The sequence below is a fragment of the Vombatus ursinus genome, unplaced genomic scaffold (assembly GCF_900497805.2).
Source record: "Vombatus ursinus unplaced genomic scaffold, bare-nosed wombat genome assembly UNPS02014945.1, whole genome shotgun sequence".
NCBI classification, from domain to species: Eukaryota; Metazoa; Chordata; class Mammalia; order Diprotodontia; family Vombatidae; genus Vombatus; species Vombatus ursinus.
The window spans coordinates 22,283,581-22,304,927 of record NW_020954723.1 but is presented as its reverse complement, the minus strand read 5'-3'; the positions used below and the strand labels follow the sequence as shown (position 1 = coordinate 22,304,927).

The following is a 21,347-nucleotide window of genomic DNA, read 5'->3' as shown; positions in this document are numbered from 1 at the left end:
TCCTGCAGTTTATATTTCAAAGTCTGTTCAGCAACAACTAACAAGTTGATTCACACAGCCTAATCATAGGATGCTGGGCTAACAGACCAACTTGGTAGTTCCACTGAATGTGTAGTTCAGCTCTTTTCTCTTGGGTTAATTGAATTGGTTTGGTGATAGCCTGAAGTGGCAGCCAAGAGCCTTCCTGAAGTGATGTATTAAAGGCCAATTTCACAGGAAAGAAAATATTCCCTTCTCCTGGAAGGCAAGTGACAGAGACAGAGTGCTAAGCCTGCCCCTCCTTTTGTAGCCCAGACTGACCTTCTGCAGCCCTGCAGTGCCTCTTGTTTTCTTATTTTTATAGAAAATCAATATCCCTTCTGACACAAACAATAGTTCAGAAGCAGGAATAAATGGATGAAAGCTGAGCTCTCTGTCCATCACCTCTCACTTAAACTCCTCCAAACTCTTTAATTATGAGCATGCTTTGCTCTAGGTGTTTGCGACACTGAAATTGCTAAATGAAGACCATTTTAACCAAAGATTGGGTGATCAATAACACTCTATAGCAGTAGCTTGTTGAATCAATAGCATTCATTATTTCATGGTTAAGGTAAGTAGCCTCCTTTGCAAGTGGAGGTCATTAATCAGTGCTTACTGGAGCTGGGAAAAAGGACGTGTAGCAGGTTGAAGATACTGTTTTTTAATCCCATAAATGGGGGTGCTGATCTATGATATTTTTCTATATATTTTGCTACTTCTATAAGCATAGTAGCACTTCACAATTTTGGGCATCTTCAATAGAGATACCTGATTATTTAAAATTTTTATAAAGTTATATAGTTGTTGGCAGTGGTAATTTTAGGTCTATTAGATTAAAATGGCTCCATTTTTAGAATCAAAGTATGTTCACAGAACCATCCCATTTTTATTTTTTTAAATGTGTAATGTGTATTAGTTTTTCTAAGAGCACTCATTTTACTTTTATAACTTATTTATAAGCATTTTATGTGTAAATAACCAGAATACTAACTTCTTCTACTACTATTTTTACTACTACCACCATCACCTCTTGAGAGTAGTGAGACATTGTGATCCTTACTAGCTGACATAGAGGCCTTAAACTGGTCCTTTCATTTTCAGTCTTACAGGCATTAGTGACAAATGATGTGATAGGACCGGCAAACTCTCTAGGTAAAAGAGCAGGCTATTCTGGAGAGAGCATTTTACCCTTTTTCCCAGTTTTGAGAATTTAGAGAAACTTTGAAATTTTGACTAGAAGGTAAGAATTAGGGACCTAAAGTTAGGCATTTTCTCTAAGAAATGATGAATTGGTTCTACCGGCTATTTCTGAAACTTTTTTTTTTTAGAGCGTGATTTGAAGGTCTTCCTTCTATACTCTGAAGAAATATTGAATGGATTAAAATCAAGTCTTTGTATTGAGTTCAGAGGAAAGTCATTAGGTACCCTGGGAGCAAACTGTAAAAGATCACAGTGAGTGTATTTCAGGTGTACTTTAGGAAATAATACTGAGGTTATTTAGTATAAGAGGATGGCATTAAGGGGACAGTTTTTTAATCCCCGCCCCCCAAAAAATTCCACATACCTAAGGCTAAAGTGAACTTGTTCATTCAAAGTAGAGCTAATTTTCATGGAGTCTGTGCTCTCTATTTACTTTTCTCTGGGAAGGGGCAGGATACCAACTCAGGAGACTTAGCAGGGTAGTTTTGCTGTTGTCTAGAAGCTCCCTTCTCCTGAGAGTTAAACTTCAGGTCAGAAGTTTCATAGTATCATAGATTTAGAACTGAAAGAAACTTTAAAGTTCATCTCATTTTAAAGATGAGTGGGCCCAGAGAAGGTAAGTAAGCCTAGGAGCTTGCTAAGCTACTAAATGTTTGAGGTGGAATTTGAATCTAGGTCTTCTTTAATCCAAGTCTAATGCTTTGTTATACCATACTTCCTCTTTCCTCACTGTATTTCTGGAATGGGAAATGAGACAAGTAAGCTGCAGGAAGAGCTGGGACTATTTTATTCTGATTTTAGGCATATTCACCAAGAACACTGTTTACTCTAACTTAACCAATGCATTTTCATTTTTTACCTGCCTGGAAAGTAAAAAAACTTAAATGCTTTTCAGCAACACAGAGAAATTTGGTATTGATTATAGTGAATGGCTGACTGTTTGCTATTTGTGCTGGTTTTGAAGTTTCCTACTTAGGTTCTTTGCTTCTTATTTTTCCCTTTGAACTCATTCAAGAACAAAGTACCTTATGAGATGCTCTAGTATAGCTGCTTTTGTTGCTGTGTTTGGTCTTGGCAAGTTATATTGTGGAGTTAACCTCTGGGGATATAACAAGTTCTGTAGTTGGTTGACATTCTCCAGGATAAGACAGACAGACAGACAGACACACACACATGCACATATATTTTCAAAATTAAATGATCAGACTTTTATTCAGTTGAAAACTTTCTTTATATTTTGCGTTTTTTCTTTCTATTATTGACTTCCTTGGGGTATATAGATAGTAGGACAGTACTGAAAAGATCACTTTTCTTGCATAATTACAAATTGACATCTAGAATGGTTGAACTGCTACAAAGCTTCACCAAGTAATTGCATAATTGTTACCTGTCTTAAAATAGTCTCTTTATCATTGACTTGATTCCTCATTTTTCATCTTTGCCATTTGCATGGAGTGAGATAAAACCTCAGATGTTTTAATTTGGATTTCTCTTACTATTAATGATTTTGAAGCATGATTTAATGCCATTTATAGTTTTCCAATATTCTTTTGAGATCTTTGTTCATATTCATATACTTTAGCCACTTACCTACAAGTTATATAATAAACTGGAAGTTTTTTGAGGAAGAAAATATGATTTTTTTTCAAATATGAATTTTTCAAACATGAGTTTCTAAATGCTACTGTTAAGTAAATACATCCTTGCATATAAGAATTGTCTTTCAGATGTAAAAAGAAAAAAATTACACACAAAAATGTTTTTCATGATTGTGAGGTATATCACTGAAGAAGATAGCTCTTTCTAGTTGTGATCCAGAAGCCCCTTTGCTGTTGTACAAAGGGAAAGGGGGTGCCATTTAATGTCTCTAAGTTACTTCATAATTAAGTGTATATAAACATTTTCAACAGCTTCGTGGAGAGGCAAGATGACACTAGATGACTAGAGAAAAAATAGACCAAGTCATCACAAGATCATTTTATTCTCTGGGAATGATATTGCTAGTAATGTAAAACATAAGCAGGAAATTTTAAAATTACTTTGACCTTCATATTACTTGCCCAGTATATGTTCTTTGTAATGGAGAAATGATAGAGACTTTTCCAATAAAGTCAGGGATGAAGCAAAAATATCTATCATCACAAATATTTGATATAGTTTTAAAAATGTGAGCAATAAGACAAGAAAAAAAAGAAATTGAGGGAATAAGGTTAGCAAATAAGGTTAGCAAAGGGAAGTAAGATTAGTTCATGTGATGATCTATTTTGAGAACTCTGGATAATCAGTTAAAATTAGGTGAAGCAAAAAAAGGTAGCAGGATAGAAAATGAACCCATAAAAATCATTAGTCTGCCTAATTGTTTTTGGGGGTTCATTTAAGACAGGCAGTTCTCAAAAGAAGAAAAGCATACTATCCGTGACCGTTTGGGAAAAGATGCACCAACAGCTATCCTTTCTCATCAGCTGGGCAAAGATGACAAAAAGGGAAAATGACAACTGTTGAAGAATTTTTGGGACAACAGGCACAGTGATGCACTGTTGGTGGAGTTGTGAATTGGTCCACCCATTTTGGAAAGAAACAATACTACCAAAGTCTCTAAACTTCTTATCCTTTGATCCATTAATACTAATTAGGCGTATACATCAAAAAGTTGAGGAGGGCAAAGGACCCATGTGTATAACAATATTCCTACAAGTCCTTTTTGTTATAGAAAAGAACTGGAAACTAAGGGGGAGGGGCATCAGGTGGGGACAGCTTAATAAATTACAGTATATGAATGTGATGGAATATTATTGCACTATAAGAAATGACAAAAGGGATGAAGTAAGAGAAACCTTCAAAGACTTATGTGAATTGATGCAAAATAAAGCAAAACAGGAGAACAAATAATAGAAAAATTAGAATAGTATAAAGACAGTTTTGAAAGACAAACATTCTGATCCATGCAATGACTAACTGTGACTCCAGAAGATGATAAAGCATGTTTCCCACCATTGTGTGATGGACTAAAGGTATAGAATAAGGTGTATATTCTCAGAAATGGCCAATAGGGGGATTTGTTTGACTTGATCATGTTTATGCTTATTGTCATTTATGATGGAAAGTTTTTTTGACATAGGGGAAATTGTAGTGTAGAGAGGACTAGTGATAGTGCTACAGAAAAGTGTCAGTGAAGCATTAAAAATGTGTAGCTGAGAATAGAAAGAAGTAAGCTCAAGGGAGATTGGAGAGCAGAATAATTTGGAACTTGTATTGAATTTATTGTATACTGTAATAAAAAACAAGATGTACATAATTGAGATTGGTGACTATAAAAAAATGAAAAAAAGAAACTGTTTACATTTATAAGTGGAGAATATAGTAAAATGAAATAATTTATTAAGAATCTGCCTATTCATGCTGCTGCAGATATCTAAGATTCAAAGTCAGACAAGTGGCTGTTAGCGTTATTACTGTATTTGATTAGATTATAAAACAGAGTAGATCTCGGGCCAGAGGATCATAGACCGAGAAGCAGATGGAACTTCAGAGACTCCGGAGTCCAGAATCCTTCTTTTATAGGTGAGGTAAAAGGTTCAGGGAGGTTGACTGGTGTGCCTGAAGTCATATAGGAGGGAAGTACCTAAAGCAGGAACTGAATCTAGGCCCTCTCACTCCAGAACCAGCGCTCTTCCCATGGGCAAAGAGGGTATGTTTAAATGCTGCAGAATATAATCATAGGATCACAGATTTAGAATTGGAAGTGACCTCAGAGGACATTGAGTCTAATTCCCTCTTTTGCAGATGAAGAAACAGGCATAGAATTTGTGACTTGCCCAGGGTCACACAGTTAAGTATCTGAGGCAAGATTTGATTTAATGTTTTTTTCACTCCAAGTCCAGCATAATTATAAAGTGCTTATCACAGTGCCTGGCAGTTAGTAAGCACTATGTAAATGTTAACCATCATTATTATTATTATTATTATCATCATCATCATTATCATTATCATTATTATTAGCCACTGTGCCACCGAGCTGCCTCTGATCTTTAGCCATTGCATCCAGAATGCAATTTTACTAAATATATCTCTTTCGTAATAGGTTGTAAGGCCTTTATTTGACAATATATAACTGTTCTTGCTTCTTGCCATCCTCAGGTTTTTCCATTTGCAGCATATGAAAGATATTGGTCTAGGAAAACCTTCATTTCAGAAATCTGTGAAGACATGATAAAAAAAAATCATCGTCAGAAGCAGCAGAAACTGTTAATGGTGATGTTTTAGAAAATGAGACTGGTTAGAAATGTCAAATTGAAAAAAGATGTCAAATTGAATTAAGCGAGTTTGGTAGTGGGTGGTGGCTGTATCTTTTTTTCTCCTACCTCAACTAGCTTCTTTCTTTCTTGACATTGGAGGTACAAAGTTCAGAAGATGTCATAACTTTCTTTGTTGCATTTTGGTATTGATGATTTATTCTGTCTCTTGGGTTTTTGTCTGTTCTTACACAGTAGCAAAAAGTAAGATATGCTAGGTTCATTAGCATTTAACAACAATTATGGAAAAAAATTTTAAAAATTAAAGTTAAGTTTAGGGTAGCTTGATTTGTCACTTTCTAAATAAACTGTTTCTGTTGTAGCAAATGTCTCTTTATGGGGAAACTACATATATCTACATATATGTGAATAATGCCCTAAACTACTTAAGCAATTTTAAAGCAATTTTACATCATCAAAAAGTGTTTCAATCCAAAGATTTTATTGCATTCACATACTCCACATATGAGACATGAAAAATTTCCAGAAGTTATGAAACCATGAGTTCCCTTCTGGTTGGGACATGAAATTTTCCCATTAAGAATTTCTGGAAATTTTTCATGTCTTAATTATTTGTAGGGTCTGTGAATGGAATGAAATCTTGGGATCTTTAAACTTAATTTGAGATGTCTAAAATGTTTTATGACTTGAGGTAATGTATAGTTTTTGTTTGTTTTACTCTTTTTCCAGTGAAACCAGCAGTGTATGTAGTAGCAGTGACACAGGTCTCTTCACCAATGATGAAGGTCGTCAAGGTAATTTTGATCTCAGAGCCCTGAGGCTGTGCTCAGTATTTATGAGAAAACTCTAGTAATTATAAGAGTGACTCTTTTTGAATGTGGCACTTATATAGTGTGTTTGAATAATAGGGATGGGTCTTTGGGCTGTTATTTTTTCTGAGACAACAGATATGTCCATAGTATTACCCTTTATAATTGTGTGATATATATGAAACTTTTTTACTCTTGTATAGGAAAAATTTAATTGCCTGTATATGTTTTTATTCCTGAAAAAGATTAAAATTTTGTTGAGTGTAGCTTATCGTAGAAAATATCTTCATGCTGTTCTATAAACATGTAATTCATAACATGGAACACTATAAACAAGTTTAACATATTAATAATAAGATTTTTCACTTTTACTGTCTAAAAAGATATATTTTTTGTTTCATAGGTTTGCCCCATGTGATTCTGGAAATGTTTCTGCTTTCTGGGTTGCAGTTCTTTAATATAATGAAGTTGGATTAGATTTTTTTTTTTTAACTAGCCCTCATGTTCTAGGATTCTTTGTAGGGAATTAATGGCACGATGACAGTTACTATATTTCTAAGTCATAGTTCACTCTGTCAGACCCACTAAAAGCTGAATGGATTTTGCTATGCCTGGAAAGTGTAGGACTATCTCACCCATACCCCAGAGCTGTCAGGCCGCTGCTAAAATCTGAGATAGCATTCTTAACTTCCTACTAGTCCAGGACTACTTAATGCTGTGCTATGTAGGTTACAGTGAATGCCACTTTGAATACTATAAGGAATGATAAATTAGTTATAGATGGTCTAGTTTGGTTTGGGGGCCTTCTCTCTAGGCAGGCTTGTTGGGTCTCATTACTTGACTCAGTCCTGGTCACGTCTAGTATTTCTCCCGTGGTCCTTTTTACATGTACAGAAAGCTGTTTGCATATATTGCCCTAAACGACTAATATTTGATCCCTTATTTTGATTTACTTAAAGAGAAACAGTATAATGACCTAATAAATTTTTTTTAAGGTTATGAAGCATTATTTTTATACAGGGACATGACTGTAATATAAAGGATTAAGTTTAGGAAGACCTTTATGAAAATAAGGATAAAGTATTGAGTTGCCGAGGGTGGTTATGAATTTTTTTATTGGTGGTCTTCTCTCTCTCTCTGTCTGTCAGATAGAAAGATGGTCATCTTTTAATTTGTGGTATAGGTATAATCCTGAGTAGAGTTAGGGATATAATCCAGATGACTTGTCAAGATCTCTTTTGGCCCAGTGAAGCTATATTGAGTTTTTTTTTAAAAGTCTTATGTAAGTGCTTAGGAATCACCACTTCCCATTTCAGAGCAGTGTTTGTCATTTCTCATGTGAAAACATTTATCTCCATAGCATATTCTTAGTGTGAGGTCTAGAGAAATTTTTTTTTCGAGATTAGAAGGTATAATGAACATATATAAGATAGAACATCTTATTAAATCATCTTTAATTCTACTACTTTCCAGTTTTCTTGGCATTTATTGCTGGTTATATTGGTGTGCCTTTATTGAGGGGACAATGGGCAGACCTGCTTTCATAGGAATATCATTGTGTACAGATCATTTACCAAAATACAGTTTTGTTAGCTGCATTAACTTTGCTTTTTGGAGACTTTCATAGTGGTTTAACATTTGTCACAATCCTGTGTTTAAATTCAGAGGACTGGCAGTTTCAAAGTAGCCCTCCTAGGATGTAATTCACAGCAGGATTAATGTATCCATTAACCCTTATGTTGTTACTGGGGTAACAGGTGTAGTGCTTTGTTGCCCTGCCCATCATTTCTTAATTCTGTGGTTTTGAGAAGAGGAATGAGGCAATTTATCATATTTCTGTTTTGGCAGGCAGAAGTTTTCTCAACAACAAAACACATTTTGTTTCCCCTGTAGCAGGAAGACATTTTAAACTGAGAGCTAGGAGATGGGATTTTAACTCTGGCCTGATCATTAATAACTGACTATGTATATGACCTTGAGCAAAGAACATAATTTCTCTGGGCCTCAGTTTCCTCATCTATAAAACCATAAAAACTATAAAAACATGATCACTAAGATCCCTTCCAGTTCTAAAATTCTGTTTTTCCTCTTAATTTCTTAGTGGTAGCCTATTGAGCCAGTGCTAAGTTGCTTATCTCCCTCCCATTAATGAACTAGTAGGGAGGAAGATGTGAATATAGGTTCTTTATACAACATAAAGTTTGAGTATATAGAATGCATCCCAGAAACAACAAAATTTGGATTGTAAGACAATTTATGATTTAGAACCTTCAAGTAGCCTTTCTCTTCTAGATATAGTACAGAATAACCAGTTTAAAAGCCATGCAATAATTATAACTCACACTTCTTATCTCTGAAAAGTTTACAAAGCCTCTTGTTTACAATGTGAGGTAGGTAGTACCATCTAGTTTGGATAGTACCATGTAATGCAATTTGATATGTAGGTGGGCATGTAGTTAAAAGTGCTTTTTAATGGTGATATTGAGAAGGGAGACGATGATGTTGAGTTCTTATGTAACTGTCACTTTAAAAGGGTTACCTAAAATGTCATATTATGAAACAAAATGAAATTTTGTTCATTTTGACCACCTTGTAAGAGTTAAGTGTTGATAACTTGGCTTACCTGTTTTAGGGGATGATGAACAGAGTGATTGGTTCTATGAAGGTGAATGTGTCTCAGGATTCACTGTCCCCAATCTCCTCCCGAAGTGGGCACCTGATCATCGATCTGAAGTAGAGAGAATGGATGCAGGACTAGACAAACTTTCAGATTCCACATTCCTTTTGCCCTCTCGTCCAGCTCAAAGAGGTAAGTCTCCAGTGTGCTTGGGAAACAAGATTAATGATAATTTAATTTTTTTGACACATATGATTAGCTATAGGCTGGATAATTGTCTCATAGCTGAAGTATCCATGAATTCCTATCTGCCTGTTAACGAATGTCTGAGAATGCTCTTGGGATTCCTCCAGACAACTATATGGGTATGAGTTTAGACCGGAATGGGACTAACGCTAGAGGTCTTGAAACCCGCCTGGATTACTGGAGGCTTCAGAGTTGGCTCACCATCTCTCTAGGCTTCAGTTTCCTCATATGTAACATCAAGATAAAGTGGAGTGTGGTGGAGTGTATGGTAAGTTGAGAAGAGTTCCCTAAGTCCAGTACTGCCAATAGCATTCCTGTTAGGATGCTGCAGGTCAGCAACTGTCTTACTGCTTACTTGTTGAACCGCATTGAAGCTAAAGGTTTGTTAGCTCCCTACTAGGGGTTGCTGAAATGTTGGCTCTTTGGGCTTGATGAGAACAGATTTCAGTAAGAAATGGTTTTAGGATAATGGCTTGTTATTAAGAGTCGATTAAAAGGTATTTCTTTGAATAACTTTTATTTCCATTTTTAGTTTATGGCATCATAAAATTATAGAATGTTAAAGCTGGTAGAGACCTTAAAAACTGTTTAGTCCAACCCTTTTATTTAATAGATTATTTATTTTGACTGCAACTTTTATCCCCACTGCCCCTCTCCAACCTTTCATGTTCCTTCAGTACATCGCCCCTGCTCTGATCTTATTTTCTTTCCTTCACATGCTCAGTCTTACAGTTGAATACTTCAGCTCTGTACTGCCTTATACCCTTGAAACCTCTAATGCATTTTGAACTATTACCATTCGCAAATTGCCAAACCGTGACCCTGGGTTGGACTCCCCCCGACCAAACTCCCCCAAATCCATCCTGTCTGTTTATATTTACATGCTAATTGATGTCACAGAACTGTGCAGATAGTATTTTCTGCAAATTTATGTTATCTGAACTAAACTGGATCCTTGTAGCCCAAGAGAAGTATTTTCATTTTCTCTTATTTGACTTACACTCTGTAGTACCTACTCCAAAACTTCTATCCTTAAGCCCTTTGTTCCATCCTCCCTCCTTACCCCCAGCAAAGGACCTGTTGTCCTATTTTAATTAAAAAAAAAATAGAGACTGTCTACTATCAGCAACTTCTTGTCTCCTATTTCATGCCACAAAACCCCTCTACATTGTTTTCATTCTCTCTTCCTTTGCTCCCATCTCTAAGGAAAAGGTGGTCTCTTTTCTGTGCCAAGACTGAGTTGAGAATTGAACAGGAGCATGAAAGCAGTCCTTTGGGAAATTACAGAGGTATTTTAATAGTGCCAATACTTAATAGTGTAAAAAACAAAAGCTCATCTTTTTTACCCAGCATTCGTCCATTTGTGTTGCATGACTGAAAAGCATGGAATACTTCAGTATCTGAAGAATTGAAATTGAGACTCTCGCGTGCATTCAGATATTGACGTATTGACTGTGCCATCCCCTTCAAACTGTCCTCATAGCTCTGTGTTTCCTTTCATAATGAGACTCATAGGAGAAGTTGTTGTCTTCACTCATTGACTTAAATTCCTCACCTCCTATTCACTTCTTAACCTCTTGAAGTTTTACTTTCCAACCTCAACACTCAAATGAAACTTTCCTGAGGTGACTAACAGTCTGTTAACTGCTAAGTCTAATGACTTTTTTTTCTTTCGATTCACATACTATTTATCTTCCTGTAGCATTCAGTACATTGACCACCCTCTCGTCCTATACTCTTCCATGATACTTTTCTCTCTCCTGATTCTTTTATTTGTTGATTTCTTCATGCTTTGCTGGATCAGTATATATTTACTCCCTTAGCATGAATGTTGTTCTTGATGACCATAATTATCTATTTCCATAGCCTTAATTACTACCTATAAACAAATGATTCCAAAATCTCTTTTCTCTAGCTTTAAGCTCTCTGAATTCCAGTTCCTTAACACTAGCTGCCTGCTGGAGATCTCCCCCAGGATACCTGGTCACTATCATGTTCAAAACAAAACTCGTTTATCTTTTCCTCTAAACTCCCCCTCATTACAGCTTCCCTTTTTCTGCTAAGGGGACCACTATTGTTCTCATCACTTTGAAGTATCCTGACTTTTTACTCTCCCATACCCTTTCATATCTAATCACTTGCCACATTTTGTTGATTCTGCTGCCACAAAATCTCTTTCATCTCTTCCATGTTCCCCACTCATAATGCTACAACCATAAGTCAGGCTCTCATCATTTCTTACTTGGATTATTAAATTTGCCTTTTTTATTTTAATATTTTATTTTATTACCTTCTGTTTTTATATCACCTTTATTTTCAAATATATTTCTCCCTCCTATCTTCTTTACTATCACTGTAGTCACTGTAGTTCCACAATGGATTTTTTGATTATTATTATTCTATCTGGTGCTATTTTTTAGAGTTTTGCTTGAGTTAGAATTGTTGAAATGGATCTGCCTGCCTCCAATAGGCTGTTATCTTAGCCAGAAATCATATCTTAGCTCTGTAACTATTCTTCCTAGAAATTCATCCTCTAGAAATCAGTGGACAAGCATTTAAGTGCTTATGTTCCAAGCATTGTGCTAAGCACTAGTGATACAAATACAAAGAATAAGACAATCCTTATTCCTGGGGATATAACCAATATGTGTATCAGTGTAGTATTCCCACAACTTTTTCTAGAACCTTTGGTTATCCATTCTTAACACTGTAGTGTTTATATCACACATACACACATGTTATGTAGTGTTATATAAATTATATAAGTTATAAAGTTATATAACTCATGAGCCCCCACCAGTGTGTATCCCATTGGTAGCCTCTCAGCAAAGGCCTACAAAGGCACGTTAAGAAAAATAATTACAAAACATTTTTCCTGTAAATATGAAGCACGTTGTCCTAAAAATACAAGTAGCATTTATGGAAAAAGTGTGCTCAACCTTAGAGTTTAATTGTTGTGAGACACCTGTGTAGGAGACATGTGTGGCAAAGGCAACTCTCAACTGCTAGTAGTAGTAGTGCAGTTCCTGGAAGCCCTTTCTCACATTTTTTTTTTGGTTTTAAACTATTTGTTACATTTTTATTTTATTTTATTTTTTAAAAATTATTTATTTATTTTTAGTTTTCAACATTCACTTCCATAAAATTTTGAGTTTTAAATTTTCTCCTCCTCCCTTTCCTCCCCCCTCCCCAAGACAGCATGCAATCTGATATAGGCTTCTACTTATACATTCATATTCACATTAGCCAGAATGTAAAGAAGAACTAGAACCAAGAGAAGGAACCACAAGAAAGAGGAAACAAAGCAAAACAACAAAAGAAAAGGAGAGCACATAGTATACTTCGATCTGCATTCAGACTCCATAGTTCTTTCTTTGGATGTGGATAGCATTTTCCATCATGAGACCTTTGGAGATGTCTTAGATCTTGCATTGCTAGAAGGGCTAAGTCTAGCAAAGTTGGTCATCTCACAACGTGGCTGTAACTGTGTACAAAGTCCTCCTGATTCTGCTCACTTCACTCAGCATCAGTCCATACAAGTCTTTCTAGGTTTTTCTGAAGTCTGCCTGCTTATTATTTTTTATAGCATAGTAGTATTCCATTACATTGATATAACACAGCTTGTGCAGCCATTCCCCAATTGATGGGCATCCCCTCAATTTCCAGTTCTTTGCCACCACAAAAAGAGCTGCTATAAATATTTTTGTACATGTGGGTCCTTTTCCCATTTTTATGATCTCTTTGGGATACAGACCTCGAAATGGTATTGCTGGGTCAAGGAGTGTGCACAATTTTATAGCCCTTTAGGCATAGTTCCAAATTGCTCTCCAGAATGGTTGGATCAATTCACAACTCCACCAACAATGCATTAGTGTTCCAGTTTCCCACATCTTCTCCAACATTTATCATTTTCCTGTTTTGTCATGTTAGCCAATCTGATAGGTATGATGTGGTACCTCAGAGTTCTTTTGATTTGCATTTCTGTAATCAGCAGTGATTTAGAAGATTTTTTCATAGGACTATAGATAGCTTTAATTTCTTCTTCTGCAAACTGCCTGTTCATATCTTTTGACTATTTATCAATTGGGGAATTACTTGTATTCTTATAAATTCTCCTCAGTTCTCTATATATTTTAGAAATGAGGCCTTTGTCAGAGACACTGGCTGTAAAAATTGTTTCCCAGCTTTCTGCTTCCCTTGTTATCTTGGTTGCATTGGTTTTGTTTGTGCAAAAACTTTTCAATTTAATGTAATCAAAGTCATCCATTTTGCATTTCATAATGTTCTCTATCTCTTGGTTTGGTCACAAATTCTTCCCTTCTCCAAAGATCTGATAAGTAAACCTTTCTCACCTTGTAATAGCTCCTCTTAGATATAACATATCTGCTTAGCAGATTGTTTAGCTGGGTTCCCAGCTTTTGCTCTTTTCTGTAGCTTGACTCTCAATTGCCAGGGCTAGCTCTCTCTGGAGTCAATAACTGAATGTCTTTTCTGTTGTCAGGGGTTACATTTCTTGAAACTACTTCCTCCTCAAGTGACTGCCTTTCTGTATCCATATCTGTCTAGAATATGAGTCTTTGCTTCTTTAGTTGTACCTGGAACTCTCAAACTGATGAACTCTCTGGACTGCTGGATGTGGGAGAGAGAGAGAAAGAGAGAGAGAGAGACAAAGACAGAGACATAGTTACCATTTTGTTTTTTGTCTTTGTATCTCCCAATTATTTGATCAATAAGCATTTATTAAGTAAGTGCCTACTATGTTCCAGGGACTCTGTGAGGACCTGGAGATATGAAAATGGAACAGTCCCTGCCTGTGGTTAATCTTGAGATGTGTACTTTTCTGAGTCAGTTAGGTGGCTCAGTGGATTGAGCATCGGCCCTGGAGTCAGGAGGACCTGAGTTCAAATCCAGTCTCAGACCAGACACTTGACCCTTAGTAGCTGTGTGACCCTGGGCAAGTCACTTAACCCCAATTGCCTTGCCCCCCCCCAAAAAAAAGATAAGACAGGTACTTTTTTTTGGTCGTTCCCAGACCCATGAGTTCATCAGTGTGAAGAACTCCTTCTGTGGAAACCTACTTTACCAAAGCAAATCAGATACTCATTTGTATGTTACAGCCTTAGATAGCTGACAGGGGCACTGAGAAACTTGCCTATGGTCACACAGCTGTTCTGTGTTAGAGACAGGACTTATACCCAGGTCTTTCTGGCTCCACAGTTCGCCCTTTTGTGTGGTACCATGTGCATGGTATAGGTATTTAAAAAATGTTTCCCAAGTTGAAGAGAGGTTCAGAAATGTTGAAGGTCTTGTCCAAGGTCCTGTAATTTAGTTTCCAGTTTTTCTAGGTTTTAGGTTTTAAATTGGCAGTCTAGGGCACTTTCCATTATACCATTCTATTTTTTTTTTATCACTTGTGAGTAGCTTATCTTAATGGAATAGACACTGAACTAGGATTTGAGACCTGTCTTCTAGGGCCGCTTCCCTTCCTCCTGTTTTTTCTTGGCTTCTGATGAAGTAGGTGTCCTCAGATAAGTCAGTTATTTAGCTTTTCTGAGCCTCAGTTTCCTCATCTACCAAGTAAGGGGGTTGGAATAGATGATCTGAGTCCCCTTGCAGTTCTAGAATTCTGTAACTTGGAAGCTCAGTAATGAATCAAGAAGTTTTTATGAAGCTCCTAATTTGTGTTCAGTACTGTGTCTTAATGTTTTACCACAGAGATTTGATATGGTGAGTTTGAGGTATAATATTTGTAAAGTTTTTAGCATAGTACCTGGCATATAGTAGGCACTTAATAAATGCTCATTCCCTCTTGTTTCCTTATTTTTTCTTCCCTCTCTTCTCCTTCAGGAGCTGTTCCAAGATCCTTAGTTCATTCAGTTTTACATGTAAAAGAATAGCTGTGTATGAGGTATGACTTACTAACATTTTAATATATTTCAGAACTCATATATTGTGTTCTTTAGAATAGGCACCTTGAAAAACTATACACTTATTCTGGTGATAACTGCCATTACGCAAAATAGTTTCGGAATTCCTTGTTTGGCATTGCCTTCAGAATCAATTAAGGAGTCATTCTTAATTTTATAGTCACTTTACCTTTTTAGCCTCCAAACTTTAATTTTCAGTTTACTCTATTTTCTAGACTTGGCTCTGAAGTACTTAGACTGTTTTCAAAATCAAATCCACCACCAAAGAATGAAGACTTTTCACCATTGAGAATATTTGAAAGAACATTCCATGGCTCTAAAGTCAGTTTCCGAATTGTTATGAGCAGTGATAGCACCTCTGGAATAAATAGGTTTTGACTTTAGGTTATGACTTTGAAGAGGACAACTTATTTGAATTTATAAGTTTTAGCATGTGTTTAATTTTTTTTTAAATCATGTTACCTTAGAAAAATTTGCAGTGATTTTAATAGAGCAGTTTTGTCTTCTCTGGTTGTAATAGAAATTGAGTTTTTGGTAAAGACTAGCATCAGTGTTGCAGCCTGGTTTGAATCCTATCTTTTAACGTATTTTTGAGTTAACAGACCCCGAACTTTAATCCCGCGTCCCTATCTGTATTGAACTTTACAAACTGGATGTCCTAGAAACATCTCAAACTAACAATATCCAAAGCAGAATTCATTATTTTTTTCCTCCTTAAACCTACTTGTCTTCCAAACTTCTCTATTTCTGTCAGAGTCATCACCATCCTTCCAATTCTGAATTTTGTAGCCTTGACATTCTCCTTGTCTCCTTACTCTCACCCCACATTATCTAGTTGCTAAATTTTGCCATTTCTACTTCTGCAGCTGCCCTGGCATCTGAACCCATTTCTATTCACACAGCTACCATATTAGTTCAGGCCTTCATCATTTCTTTCCTAATTTATTACAGTGGCTTCCTAATCAGTCTCCTTGCCTCCAGGCTTTTCCTGAACTGGTCCATCTTCCACATGACTGCCAAATCAGTTTTCCTTAAGATTTCCTGTGTCCATCCCATACTCAATAAACTTCAGTGGCTTCTTATTGCCTCTCAGGTAATATATAAACTTCTCTCTTTAGCTTTTAAAACTCTTTCTAAGTTGGCTAGCTTTTTGGTATAGTGCTTCCTGTCCTATACTCTATAGTCTAGCCAAACTGGCTTTGTCTCTTTCTTGCACACAGCCTTCTCCATGCCTAAAATGTACTTTTTCTTACCTTTGCCTTATAGAATTCCTTCCTTTCTCCAAGATGGCAGCTCAAGTATCATGTTCTACATGAAGCCTTTCCTAACCCCTGTCCCAAACCCCCTCCTCCCCTTTTTGTTCTCCCTCCCAAAATATTTTGCATTTATTCTGTTTATATTCATTCTTTCTCTCTCTCCCATCTCATTAAAATGTAAGCTCTTTGAGAGTGAGAATTATTTCATTCTTTGTATTTGTCATTGTCTGTCCATCCATCTGTGGCCCTCCCCCACCCCCTTGGCCTTGGACACTACTTGGCACAATAGTAGGTACTTAATAAATGTTTGTTGAATGACTATTTATTTAAAAAGAAACAACTTAATTGTAGAAGAAACATGACCCAAGGGATAAAGTATTGGGTTTAGAAACAGGAAACGGGGTCAAATCCCACTTGTGATGCATATTAGGTGTGTGAACCTAGATAAGTCACGTCACTTCTAAATGCCTTGATCGGTCATATAAATATAATAATAAGTCAGGACTTATTTATATCTGTGGGTTGTAATCTTCACTGGTGATGGTAGTTCCCCATACTGATGACATCATAGATTGTCCCTGCATATTTAAAGTTGTGGGAATTGAGGACTTATGGTTTTGGAATAGCTAAAGTTTGGGAAATGAACTTTATAAATTCAATTTCCATGGCAAAATTAGTAGAGTTTTGTTGGTAAAGCCTTCAAGGTAGCAAATATCTTCAATAAGTAGTTGGCTTTATTGAGTACTAAGATTATAAGCTCCTTGGGGATAGACATGTTTTCACTGGCTTATTGTTTTTAAAATTCCCAGCACCGACCATGGTGCCTTAAACATAGTACTTGATTAATAAATACTTGCTTAATTGAACTGAATGCTGAGGTCTTTCCCCTTTATTTCCAGGGTTCCATGCACGCTTGAATCGGCTCCCTGGAGCTGCTGCCCGATGCCTCAGAAAAGGACGAAGAAGGCTTGTTGGAAAGGTGATGCCCCTTAATGTATTTATTCGCCTAAGTAGGGTAATAATAATAATGTTACCTATTGAGTATGTGTACTTATCATAATCAAAAGTGTTGCTGTAAGTTAACAGTATTCCACATAGCTAATTTAGCATGCTTGTATTATTTCTGTTAGATCATATAACAGAACTGAATTCATTTGGGAATGAATAGAAAGCCATAGAGCTTCTGGCCCACTTGCCAAGCAGCCCCCTCCATCACCCCCAATTCTTGTTTAAGCTTAATTCTGTCCTCTGCTTCAGGTAGAGAAAATATTGGCCAACAGAGGATTTATTGTAAATCATCTTGTGGACCTGCACTTTCCTTATGTTCTGTACTTCAGCTTACTGTTGTGTTAACTATGTTTGTCATTTAAAGTCTTTTTGCTCTGAGATCTTTTCTATCTCTTATCATGACACTTTGTCTAAATTTATGAAGATTTCTTTGTTCATTGTAGTATTAACCTTTCTTCCCATATTTATCAGAGACCATCAGGAATAATAACTGCTACTGAAGGAGGCTTTAGTACTCTTTAGGGACATTTAGGACACAGGCAATCTTCAGTTTCTTACTTTTTTTTTTTAAAGCTTTGTGAGATACATAATCAGGGCCAGAAGAATAGGAGCCCTACTTGGCCAGAGAGGGTTGGAAGGAGAGTTAGAGTCAGGAATGTGAGGAAGATAATTGAGAGTGTATTTATTTTGTAAAATTTAAACAAACCAATTATCAGTTTTTAAAAAATTTCTGTAGAAATGGAGATTTCACTTTTTGTAGTTATATTCCTGACTCCATGTAGGGGTCATCTAGCCCAGCTTCCTTGTTTTACATGAGGAATCTGAGTACTGGAGAGGTATCTTATCTGTCTTAAGTTTGGCACTTTTTCTACTACAATACATTGCCCAGACTCATTTGTTGGAAGAATATCTACTTCTGAAGCTCCTTTTGTGTACATTAAAATATCCCATATCCCTTTTGCTATGTTGAAAGCCTCGTTGGAGAACATATTAAGAGTATGTAATGAGGAAGGGGAAGGTAGAGAGGGCTCTTTCACTTTTCCCCCTCTCTCTGTCTGCTAGATTTGATAGCTAATAGTCTCCTCTCCACCTATCCGAGTTGCTTTTAGCTATTATAAAATAAGAGCCTTCAGCTGATATGGAGTAAATCAGGCTTTCTTTAGCTGGGAGAGAACAAGAGTCTATTGGAAATATCTCTAACAACTGTTCAAATGAATAGGATAATATTTACTTGTTAAATTCGTCTTCATCACCTTAAAGGGGTATTTGTCATTTACAGTGGAGGTCACTGTTGTACCCACCTCCCCCTACTTCGTCATCCCCTCCTGTCCCTCTCTTCTCTTTTTCTAAATTGTAATCATAAATAATGAGTTTCATTCACAGCTCCCTGCCAGCGAGCTGCTAATTACTGAAAGTACGGCTTGTAATTTACACAGTAATAAACTGTAAATTTAAACATTACAGCACTTTAAGTTAATAATTTTTCTACTGTAACAAATAGCCCATTTTTCAGCCATCCCTCCCTGTGGCCCCCCTACCTCATGTGTGTCTGTGACAGGAGGCATGGCCATAAGAGATGAAGAATACAGGGTGTAAAACCTTTTCATTTAGCTCCATTCCCGCCCAGAACCTGACCTCAAATTAATTTTCTATAGCAAATTGTTATGCTAAGATGTGCAGCTTAATGCTTAAATTAATTCACCACATAGATGAACACACAAAATGCTTGCCCAGAGACTGTGTGCACACAACAGGCTTATATATTTCTTGACTTTTGTGCACACTTGACTTGTGCTTACTCAGCCTTAACAGTTATACATATTTGTGCAACTCTTATTCATGTTATGTATTAGTATGTGCACACAGCCCAGTCCATTTGCCTTCACAGATACTGTAATGGATGTTCATGTTGAGTGAAGGGTGAGTTCTTCCTGTCATTTCGCTATATTCCAAAAATGATGGTTCTGTGTGATCATTTACATTACTACCTTCTGAGGCCTGTGATGTTAAAAGTTTAGGCTAAGGACTTAGCAGTTTGTAAAAACAGTACCAGTTTCTGCTTTTAGGAAAGAGGGGGAGGAGAAAATGGTTTGGTTAGGAGGATACCAGTATGTGGTGACTAATTTTAGCCTTTGAGTACTTAGGAATTCATTCAGCTCATTTGGCAAATGTTCTCTATGTAGTAGGCATTGTACTCAATATTTGGGAGGGATACAAAGATTCACAAGATAGTCCCTACCTTTATGAAGCTTACAGTCTAACCGTAAGCATATTAGGCCCATTGGAAACAAGTTAACCTTTGGGCCCCACTATTGACTAATGTCATTGAGTTTGACTTTAACCATAGATGTAAGAAAGGATGAACTTGATATAATGAGTTTGACGTACTTTTCAAAAAATCTGACAGAAAATTATGCTTTGCACTGTTTATCGGTGTTCATAGTAGTGGTGACATATTTCACTTCTCTGTCTTTTTAGGAGACCAGCATGAGCACTTTAGGGACTGAGAGGGTAGGCCACATAATTAGTGACCCACGTCAGAAAGAGTAAGTACCTGTTGTGTTTCTGGTTGGTTGATTTAAGCTCTGAGAAAGAGAAAGATCAGGAATTTCCTGTTCTATGTAAGGGGGAGGAAGAAAGGGGAATTTTTATAGCCACCAGAAAATTGTCATAGAGACCAGAATTTTAGCATCATAAAAGAGGCTTTAGAAATCCAGTGAAATGTTCTTTATGGCATTTGTCCTATCTAAAGCACTGACCCATATGACATGTCTTTTATAGCTGTTTTTTTATTTCTAGTCTGTTTTTCTTCTTGCTTTGCTTTTTTTTTTTGCTACGTTTTTTTTGTACTCTGAACTCCTAACTTAATAGTTATTTTTCTCTTTTAATATAAATCTACAACATTGAAAATTATCTTCACCCACTACCTCCCTTGCAGATATTCAATAAATATATATTGAGTGCCTACCACTACTTGCATTGGGCTAGGTATTGGGTGGCAAAGGAGAGGAAGCTATCAAAATAAATCATGCTTAGTGTTAAGAAGAAGAGATCTCATGCAACTTCATAGAGAAAGAATTTTTGTGCTAATTATTGGTGGTGAAGTCCTCCAAGGAACTCTATTCTGAGCATGCTATTTATTGTAGGAGGAATGTTCTGTCCTTTCTCATGACAGCTGTATCCTGTAAATCTTGTTTCACAAAATATAATGGCTCTTTGGTATTTCTTCTTGCCTTAGTTGGGAGCCAGTTTCAACAGACTGTATTTATTTATCCAACATAGAATACTATTCAGTCTGTAACAGTAAGCAAAGATACTTATAATCTGTGGTTAAGCTCTTGTTGACTTGGGGATCAGGTTGTTAGTCAGCAGTTTATTTGCATAGCTTAGCAAATGGGTCCATTATCATGTTGCCCCACACTTGCTGTTCTCATTAGGAGGCTTTTCCTTTGAAAAGTTGTTTCCAGTGTGAAGCTTGCACATGTTTAATATTTCTTTCCCTTTCTCCCCCAACTCCATCTTTTCATTTCCTTAATTTATTTTCTCTTCATCTTTTTGTTTTCTTTTCCTTTGTCTTTTGCCTGCTTCTTGTCTTTTGTTTTCTTCCCTTTTTGTTCTTTCCCTCCCTTTAGTTTCTGGTTACCATCAACAGGGAAGAGAGAGCGCAACCAGGTAAGTTGGCTCTTCTGTCATCTTTATTTTCTCATTTGGTTTCCTTTTCTTTAGAAAGAACAAAGCGTTGACTTCTGATTTTCCCCACATTCCTGCCTGTTCACATGAGGTAAGGAAGTCATTATCCATCCATTTAGCTTTGGTATTCTAAGCATTCTATGATTCATGGATATTTGACTCTTATCAGGTTGCTGTGGCTAATTTCCTTTTCAGGGTTCAGTGTTGTGGTGGTTACTTTATTTTTTAGTCACTGATTCTTTATAGGACATCAGGTGGTAATCAGTTGTTTTGAGCTGGCAACAAGGATATCATAGAATGGGCTGCATGTAGATTTTTCC

The 21,347-nt window shown here is 36.4% G+C and overlaps 1 protein-coding gene across 4 annotated transcripts in view; it reads left to right on the top strand.

Moving 5' to 3' along the window:
• GPATCH2L (G-patch domain containing 2 like) overlaps positions 1-21,347 on the top strand; it is a 66,497-nt gene that overhangs the window by 6,473 nt on the left and 38,677 nt on the right. The window contains exons 3-7 of one of the 4 annotated variants that reach the window (XM_027844981.1): positions 6,204-6,268; positions 8,916-9,092; positions 17,229-17,308; positions 19,816-19,883; positions 21,064-21,118. In XM_027844981.1, the coding sequence (XP_027700782.1) occupies positions 6,204-6,268; positions 8,916-9,092; positions 17,229-17,308; positions 19,816-19,883; positions 21,064-21,118 (445 nt within the window). Of the gene's footprint in view, positions 1-6,203; positions 6,269-8,915; positions 9,093-10,352; positions 10,422-17,228; positions 17,309-19,225; positions 19,259-19,815; positions 19,884-20,969; positions 21,010-21,063; positions 21,119-21,347 lie in introns of those variants that run through there. The other 3 variants (XM_027844982.1, XM_027844983.1, XM_027844984.1) reach the window with 3 other exon arrangements.